At 31.4% G+C, this 10,259-nt stretch overlaps 1 protein-coding gene across 1 annotated transcript; it reads right to left on the reverse strand.

The window, feature by feature from the left end:
- Positions 1 to 315: 315 nt before the first annotated feature.
- Positions 316 to 3,907, reverse strand: LOC133033154 (phospholipase A1 PLIP2, chloroplastic-like). The gene is made up of 5 exons (XM_061107772.1): positions 2,915 to 3,907; positions 1,945 to 2,445; positions 1,787 to 1,846; positions 1,279 to 1,695; positions 316 to 1,181 (listed from the first exon to the last, which is right to left on the reverse strand). Exons 1-5 carry the CDS (start codon positions 3,614 to 3,616, stop codon positions 594 to 596), a joined length of 2,268 nt encoding a protein of 755 aa, XP_060963755.1. The 5' UTR covers positions 3,617 to 3,907; the 3' UTR covers positions 316 to 593.
- Between the last annotated feature and the right edge of the window lie 6,352 nt (positions 3,908 to 10,259).

Consider the following 10,259-nt stretch of genomic DNA (forward strand, 5'->3'; position numbering starts at 1 on the left):
TTTCACTTTCAATGGTTTCATATTTCGTTAAGTAATAAATAACCATCATTTTCTCAAGACCATTAATTAACCTCTTTGATTAGATCAATAAACTTATAATATTTTTAATTAAAACTACACTCCTCCCTTGATCTTATAATAATAATATATACAAAACAGAAAAACTGTAACAATTGTCTTATAGGTGTATAGAAATTAGAAAACACAAATGCATAGACCATTTTAGTCATCTCTAATCAACGTGCAGAGAAACCCAAGTGGACCTTTAACATGTCATAAATATGGTTAATCAAACATAATAATAATTCAAATAAATTCACAAGAAAAGGGAAGATTTCTCATATAATGACTTTCTTTTCAATAATGTTTTTCCTAACTGTACTTGACTCTATGCTAAACAAACACCTCATTTTCTTCCAAATTTGGAAAAAGTATTGAATAAAGAATCATCTAAGCAACTTGCCACCAACTTCAATGGAAGTCCCACCTGTACAAGTGTCCCACCAAAAAGAGAAAAAAGAAAAAGGAAAAAAAATAAAGCTAAAGGGAGAGACATTACAAGCCTTGCCAGCCCCTCAATTCAACATGACAAGTCAATTGGAACTGATCATGTTGAATGCTCCTAAGAGTAACAACCGCGCAGGGAACAGAAGCACAACAAACAAGTGCATGTGCTGTGATGTAACAAGCCTGCTAAATCGTTTCAATGATGCTCTACCTGTTTTTACAATGCCCGAAAAGTTGAACTGCTCTTGGCCCATGTTGCCTGCTGCTGTCCCGAGAGATCTTCTACCCACAACAATGCCGGCATTGACGCTATGCAGCGCCACAAGAGGCCACCACACCTTCCGGCGATTCTCTCTCTTGGCCTTTCTAATGAGATTTAGCTCTTGGCGAATAAACCCTCTTACACATTTTAAGTAGGAATTCATGTCATGATCTCTTTGTATGGCTCCTTCGGAACCATAGGCAGATCTGTCTCGTAGAATCTCAAGTGGGTGTGGTGAGTTCAAGAACACTGACTTTGCATCTCGAAGAAGCTTCTCTGCATCATCTGTTTTCGACAACGGATAAGTTAAAAGATATAGACCTGTGCCTAAAGGTAGAAGATGATGGTTTGGGGAGAACTTCTCTTCTGGCTGAAGAATCAAAAGGTTGCCCATGGGAGCATATAATAGTTTCTGTTATATAGAAATACACAAAAAGAATTAATGCCAATTTAAAAGGTGAACAGGAAAGGGACAAGCTTGAGATTTGAACAAAATACACATTCTTTACCTGGTTACTGAGACAGGGAAGATTCCGAAAGCTCCCATTAACAGCTTTGAGAAACTCAGCAACATGGTTAGGGTAATTGCAAGAGAACGCTCTAGGAACAATGTCTCGGTGCATTGTAACAGACTGAACATGACCTAGTGGCAATCCTAGTTTGCGAAGAAGACGATCCCCTCCACACATAATGGATGGTGAGCCAAAAGTTATTACAGGTAGCAGGGAAGAAACTGGCGCCTTGTTCCGTATTAGCAACATGAGATTTATTAGTAGAGCCAAGCTTCCCCCGAGAGAATGGCCAGTGAAACGAAAGGTTGCACGGTCTCCCTTTGATTTAAGATGCGCAAGGACTTCAGGCAGCATCTGTTCATATAACCCTTTCGCAGCCTCATATATACCTCTATGCACAAGCACGTCCAATCCCTGAAAACGATCGAAACCAATTTTGTTAAGAATTCACTCATCATAGTAGAAAACAAAAATGAAAACAGATGAGCAAATTAACAAAATTTACCTCAAATCGAACAGGTTCAAAAAGTAAGTTTGCTTGCCAAGATGCAAGTGACTCTGATCCCTGAACATAATTAGGATACATCAGCCAAACATAATCAAAATGAAAACATTTGCTTACCTAAGAAGATATGGAAAAGGATCAATTTTCCTTCTTCTTACCTGAATAACAAAAAATCTTGTGCCACTTTGATCATCATCGCACACAAACCACTCACAAGGCGATGAATGTGATGAGTTCAAATCGTCAGCAACGGCTTGTTTTACTTCCTCCTTTGCAGCAACCACAGCAGTAACAGAATCAGTGGTAGCCATCAAAGAAGCCATCTCAGAGTTCATCATCCTGACACCCTCGTTGGTCCTCCTAATTTCTTCGGACAAATCTTTCCCAACATCACCTTTTGAAGATTTAAAGGGAAGTATGCTCCTTGTATGAGAATGCAAATAAGAAGCTGCAGAGGCAGCAATATGGTAAGCAGCAGATGCACTTATTCCATATCCATTGCTTTTGTTATTTTCTACTTCTTCAACCTCCTTTGATTCTTTTTTTTCTTCTTGAATTTCCTCTGGCTCCTGAGTTTTCTCAGCTTTAGCTGCCAATTCCCTTTTATCAATGGATGATGTTACAAAACGCAGGCCATAACATCTGAGAAGATTTCCTGGCTGAATGAACAAAACCAAAATAACATGTTCAAAACCAAGTCGATTTCAATAGAACTTATGATCCTTACATTGAAAATGCAATGCCAAATAATGATCAACCATAACTTTAAAGACAACATTTTTTTTTCTTTCTATTCAAGTGTTAAGAAAATTCAATCGAACATTTCTTATCATTGAAGACTGACTAAAACAAGCCAAAAAGAAAGGGAAAAAAAAGGTCTTTCTTGTATATGATATATTCGCAACAATATGAATAATATGATAACAAACATCTCCATGATCTAGTCCAGAAACTCCTGATGTCATATGAACCAAGTTTATAAATACAAACATCATATAATATGAGATCTAACTATTTTCCAGAATCTACCATTAAAACCCATATTCTTAAATTCCCAATCCTGGCGAAAAGGGGGTCTTTTTTTTAAGATCGAAAGCAGAAGTTTTTGGGAGTCAAATTTTACAGTACCTTGATTCTGGGAATGCAGTAAGCCAAATTCCCCAAATATGACATTTGTGCATATAACCTGGCCTCGGCAAGAGACACTTTCCGAAGCAATCTTGAAAATGAATCTCTATCAAACTCAGCCACTTCTTCGTCACCATCTTCTACTCTACACCCATCACACGCATGACAACCCTCCCCATCCTCACCCTCAGATCCTTCACCCTGGTTATCAACGGCCCCACCACCATTTCCAACCTCCTTCCTTAGCTTAGCATCAAGATCAAGACTTTTACCTTCTTCTTCTTCTTTCTCCTCATCGTCCTTCCACATCGATCGAACATGCAAAATCTTCAAAACCCAGTTCTCATTTCGTCCATCTGAACCCATTACGCCACTCCTCTCACCACCTACCTTGTCGACCTTCTTTTTCTTCTCTTCACCGGTTTCCGTCAAAACGGTGTCGTCAAGGGCCATTCCACCATACCTGCCTCCACCACTCCGACCTTCTCCTCCTCCACCGGGCCAAAAAGATTTCAATGAATATTTAAAAGAAAACATCGAAGACACCGCCGCCTTCTTTTGAACCGTTGTTGACTTGTCACCTGTGTTAGACCTTCCTACGGCGCTAAACTGAGATGGGTTTGTGCGGACTTCAAGCCCTCCACCCATTTGAATCGGCGGAGCTATGCCATGAATCCCTGTTTTCAAACACAAACTGTCCATGCCTTTTTCTTCTATACAAACCTCTGTTTTTTCTTCGAAAAAATGGGGTGTGCTTATATGGATATATCTGTGTATATACGCGAGGAAAGGCGATTACTTGTCTTGAACTTGATTTCAACAATCTTTGAATTGCAAATGTATGATTACGAATTTAAAGGAAAACGGAATGAGAGAGATGAAAGTTTAGCAGAAATCGGAATAGTCTGGCATGCGTTTCTTTCCAAACTCACAACCAAAAAAACTCGTAACTTTTTAAACGATCTCTCCATTAAAATAACATATTTTATATACATTAGAAAAAGATATTTATTTTCCTTTTATTTTTTTTTTTTGTTTTTGAGAAAAATCTTTTTTTTTTTTTTTGAGAAGATTTTTTTCCCTTTCTAAATATAAGCTTATTTGGTTGGAAGAAATTGTTTGTTGTATTATGACCATTGTATTGGTCATTATATTAAAAAAAATAATAAAAAAGAAAACAAAAAACTTGTTTCTAATAGAGCATCCCTTTTGTTGAGACTTTGATCTAAAAAAAAAACATCTCTAATACTATTTAGAAGTGTCATTAAAAATTATTTCAAAAATAGACAAAAAAACAAAAATAAAATTCAAAAATATAGTTGTACAAAATTTTAAATATTTTATAATTGGTTAGATCTTATTTATAAATACGGTCTTTTGATATTTTATATTATTTTAATATTGTATTTTTGTTATTATGTTGATGAATTGTTGTTAGTTTTTTATTATTTGTATATTATTTGTATGTTATTTGAATGTTATTTTTATGTAGTTTTATTATTGTTTTCGTATTGTTTTTATAGAATACCGTAAAAATATAATATAATATATATATATTTTTTTACTAATAGTAGTATTTTGTGTATATTTTATATTGTGTAATTTTTACTATTTCTTATTAAATAATGTGAAACTCAATATTTAATTATACCAATAATAATATTATATTTTTGAAGGTACTAGGTATGCACTTACTAATACCCTCTAATATATTTTTTTTTTCTAATAAGATAAATTGAACCAGAAAGATATTTTCTTAAATTTTATTTATATTCCAAAAAATTATAGGTACACCTTATTTATTTTAAAAAAAAAATTAATTAATTTTTAAAAATTACTTTTAATACCTTTTCAAAAAAAAAAAATCTCATTATTTTCTCTTCATATTAATAGTTATTTCAATTTTATTTGTATATTTATTATAAATTCATGTATATATTTTGTTAATAAAATTTTATATAATATTTTATTTTAATTTATTTGTTTACATATTTGAAAATTATTTTATTTTTATTTTATAGTATTTTATAAAAATATAAGAAAGAAAAAAATTAAAAAATAATTTAAATTCAATATATCAATAAAAAAAATTTCAAAATAGAGTATGTTTTTATGTGGTGTAAATAATTTTTTTTTACCCGTTAAAAATAATATATATTTAAAGAATAGTTTTAAGATTCTTTCTTTCTCGTTTTCCCCAGTTTTAGCCTTTAGGGTCTTAAAAGAACGACACCTCGACGGGCTCTTTTTTCTTTGTCGTTTTGGGATTTATGTGCCACGTGAGTGAGACAACGTATTCGTTCCGTTTTGTTTAAACACCAAAAGAGATAGTGGGACCCACCGTGCTGCGTTTCGAAAAGGAACATAAGGTTGCCACGTCAGCGTTCAAGATGTACGTAAGTATCTGAATGGCGTGTCGTTTATGTGTTCTCTTTTGGGTGGTTTTATCTGACTGACGGTGATTACGTGTCAATGGATAAACACATCCTTAAGATGAGTACCTTAATGTATGACAGCTCCTATCTAAACGTGACAGCTGTCCCCTTAAGACCGTGTTTGGTTTTATAATTTTAAACAACTACTTTAGATACTATTAAGCATAATTTCTTTCTTGGGAATTTAATTACAATTATACACAGTATGACCATAATTACCTAAAAAAAAATTATAAAAGATATCATGACATTATGATATAGGGGTGTTCATAAAAACCGAAAAACCGAAACCGACCATCAAACCGACCAGACCGTAATCGAATTTTCAGTTCCACGTCATCACCGAATTTGGCGGTCGATTTCGGTTTCGGTTTTTTTGACATGGCGGTCGGTTTCGGTTCTTGAAATAAAAAAAATAATTTAACCAAAAAACCGTCAAAACCGCAAAAAACCGCCAAACCGAAAACCGCCAAAAACTGTACGGTCGGTTTTATACGGTTATAATTTCTAAACGGTCGGTTACGGTTTTCGTAAAATAAAAACCGTAATCGACCAGTCGGTTATAAAATTTTAAAAACCGACCATAACCGACCGATTTTCACTCCTATTATGATAAAAGAATTGATTAATATACTGGGTATAAAAGATTGCACCTCACATAGAATATTTAAATAGGGTAAATAGCGGTATAAGTAATTAATATTTTAAGTTTGTAACCGGCATAAACTCATTGTTTATTTTTAGCGGCATAAGTACTCAATGTTTGTAAAACTGTAATTTTTACAAACTCTGTTTTGAATATCTTAAAAGAACATTATTTGGAAGTAACTGATACTACATATTTCTATCTTGACCTAATGATCTAGAACTCGAGCTATATATGTGCCATGTTTAAGACAATAACAGAGTCTGTACTGACAAAATTAGAGAAAAATTACAGTTTTACAAACATTGGGTACTTATGCCGCTAAAAATAAACATTGGGTTTGTGCCGCTTACAAACATAAAATTTTGGGCACTTATGCCGTTATTTACCCATTTAAATATAATTGTTTTTGTTAAAATTTTGTATCGATATTTTTGTAATTGTTTTAATTGATAATTTTTTATTTATTATGTTTGAATTTTAATAGTGAAACATTTTTATTAAGTTAAAAATGAATAAATTTTTTAAAAGATAATAGTGAAATGATGATTGTATAAAAAAAAATGGGATTTTTTCAGTTTTAACCAAAAAAAGTAACAATATTACAAAAATACTTCCAGCTGGCCAAATAAACAAATATACATCCCAAATAAAAAAAAAATTATACAAATACCACTTACACACACCTTTAACCCAAGATCCATGCTTCCTGGGCAACTATCACGCAACCATCGCGCAACCTTCGTGCAACTATGCAGCAACCCAACGCAACTGAAATGAAAATTCAACCAGAAAGAAAACCACCATTAATTCTGGCGACTTCACCTGAGAAGACGACAAGAATCAATCAAAATAGGGGCTGTTTCGAATTCATAAAAAAAGTGTAAAAAAACTACTACGAAATTAAAATTCAACTGGAAATCCAGTTTAATTTGCATAAAATTAATGTCCTGACTTCAATTTTTAGATCCATGAAAGGCAGATCTCAAAAAGTTGAATTGGAGTTCCCAAACAATCCAACTCAAGTATAATAAAAAAAATATATCAATACTATAGTAAAATATTTATCTGAGTGTATTTTTGTTATTTTCCAAATTTCTGATGATGAATTTGTTCATATAAAATCATAAAAAGACATGTAAATAGAGTTACGTATGTGAAAACACTGTTCTGATTTTTAATGTTTCACAAGAGTTGCATTACATTTTGCTAACAGTTATTTCGTCTGATTGAAACCTTCGTCTGATGCAACCTTCGGCCAACCACCCAGAAACTGTTGGGTTTAATGCCCTAAATAAAACTCATTTCAATATAATCAAATTTACTTATTAATATAGATCAGAAACAACATTTAATGTTGCATGGTTCACATGATTTATTTCTTGATTATATGTACATAATGTATAAATTCATCTGAAACCCTTTTCACATACTTGATCGTGTTTATTGTGCCGTCAACACATTGGAAAGTAAACATGACTATGTGAATAAAGTTTCCTAGATTTATCAGACACAGGGTTTTACTGATATGATAATCTACAACAAGAGTTTACTTGTATTTGGAGAAATACTATGTTCTTTCCAGAACATTGGTTAAAGTAAAGCTTAGGTTGGATGCATGGAGTATGCATCGGAAGGGACCGATATTGAACTTTGACTTAGATTTATTAAACTTACCGTAATATCTATTCAAGTCAATATCGCCTAGTTGATCCTAGATCAAATGATCTTAATCCTGATATGATTAGGCTCAATCTTGAAAGGCTATTCGTGTTCTTTGATTTGTTAGTTAAGCCTACTTTTAGGTCAGGGTGATACGTACATTTTGGGAACACGGTAGTGCAATTGAGTGGGAGCGCTAGCATAAACATGGAATCTATAGCTTCTATCTGGCGAATAGTAAGCAAAGGATGATCTCCTTCGAGCTTGACCAAACGAACATAAATGGTGGAGTACTCATTTCACATAAGCTGAAATATCATTTATACGGGGTCAAGTGTTTTAAGGAATAAATACATTGTAGGGTGTAACGGTAATTTAATCCCTTTACAGTGTAGATCATTCATATAGAGGATCATTGATCACATTAGGATTATAACAATGGATAACTAATGATGTGTCTATATGGTGGAACATATAGAGCATTCTATATAACTGAGAGTGCAATTCTAAGTTCTATGCGTGGATTCAACGAAGAATTAATAAGTTAGTGAATTTTAGTGCTAAATTCTTGATCTACTTATTGGAAGCTCGGTTATATAGACCCATGGTCCCCCCACTAGTTGAGATAATATTGCTTGTAAGACTCATGTAATTGGTTTTGATTAATCAATTATAATTCACAAGTTAGACTATGTCTATTTGTGAAATTTTCACTAAGTAAGGGCGAAATTGTAAAGAAAGAGTTTATAGGGGCATATTTGTTAATTATGATACTTTGTATGGTTCAATTAATAAATATGATAAATGACAATATTATTTAATAATTATTTATAGTTATTAAATAGTTAGAATTGGCATTTAAATGATTGAATTAGGAAATTGGCATTTTTGAGAAAATCAGATACAAAAGGTGTTAAAATTGCAAAATTGCAAAGCCCAAGGCCCAATCCATTAAGTGTATGGCCAGCCACCTTTGTAGCTTTTTTAAATTGATTTTTTCATTATTTTAATGCCATATAATTCAAATCTAACCCTAGTGGAATGCTATAAATAGATAGTGAAGGCTTCAGAAAAATTACACTTTTCTTCTGACTTTTTCTATTCAGAAAAACTGAGCCTTCTCTCTCCCTATCTTTAGCTGACCACTCTCTCTCTTCTTCCTTGATAATTTCGAAATCCTTAGTGTATGAGTAGTGCCCACACACATCAAGTGATACCTCAATCATAGTGAGGAAGATTGTGAAGAAAGATCATCAGCAAAGGAGTTTCAGCATCAAAGATTCAGAGAAAGAGATCCAGGTTCAGATATTGATAATGCTCTGCTACAGAAAGGAATCAAGGGCTAGATATCTGAACGGAAGGAGTCATTATATTCCGCTGCACCCAATGTAAGGTTTCTTAAACTTTATATGTGTTTAATTTATCGTTTTAGAAAGTTCATATTTAGATTGTTAATAAACATACTTGTGAGTAGATCTAAGATCCTGGTAAAATAAATTCCAACAACTGGCCTCAGAGCCATGGTAATTGATTTACTTACATGTAATTTGGACTTTAAAACGATTGTTTGTATGTTCTTTGGATGGTATCATGTTGTATTGAGTGTTATTTGATGATTGATTGATGATTGTGAAATTTTCGTGAAAAATAATTGTTATTTCGGTTCTGGCATTATTTTTATTGGATAGTATGGAAAAAATTAAGCAAGTTAGCCTTTTACAGAACTCAATTTGGATTTTATTTGAATTAGTTATGATTTTTTGAAGATTTGACAAAATCGGGGCTGTGCTGATAATTTCCTGCGATCGCAGAACTGTCCGTACAGTTTCGAATTTTTTCAATTTTCTTCAATTTTTCATACTTTTTCATGGAATTAACTTCCAATTTTTTGTATGGTTTTGTATATATACTATTACTATTCCTAATTCAATTCTAATTATCATTTTGAATTAATTTAAATTTTTTTAATTTAATTCAAGATATTAGTGTAATTTGAATTTGAATAGAATTAGTATTTATCTTTTTGCTTAAAAATCTATCTTATTTTTAAATTTGATTATATTTTTTTAAATTTAAGGTCAGATATTTTAAGATATTTATAATATCTTTTAAGATATTTATAATATCTTTTAAGATATTTAAAAATATCTTATCTTTTAAAGATATTTATAATATCTTTTAAGATATTTTAAAAATATCTTATCTTTTAAGATTTTTTAATTAAATCTTTTTAGATATTTTGACCATATTTAAATTTAAAATAAGATATTTATAATCATGTAATTTTAAATAGATATAAGATATTTTGCTAATTTTTTTAAATTTTGTTATTTTATTTATTTAAATTATATTTAAAAATTTGAAAAAGATATTTATTTATCTTTTCTAATTTTTATTTAATTTTTATTTATAAAATAACATTTAAAATTTAAAAGTAGTTAGCAAATTTTTGAAATGATATTTAGGTTGGTTGAAACCTAATTTTTCAAAAATTGTAGGTTTAATTTTAATTTTTTTTAAATTTCGAATTTTTTTTTTAAATTTTTTAAAAATTTTCGAAATTTTTTTTTAATTTTTTTTATTTATTTAATTAATTAATTTC

The sequence above is a fragment of the Cannabis sativa genome, unplaced genomic scaffold (assembly GCF_029168945.1).
Source record: "Cannabis sativa cultivar Pink pepper isolate KNU-18-1 unplaced genomic scaffold, ASM2916894v1 Contig3, whole genome shotgun sequence".
Classification (NCBI taxonomy): Eukaryota; Viridiplantae; Streptophyta; class Magnoliopsida; order Rosales; family Cannabaceae; genus Cannabis; species Cannabis sativa.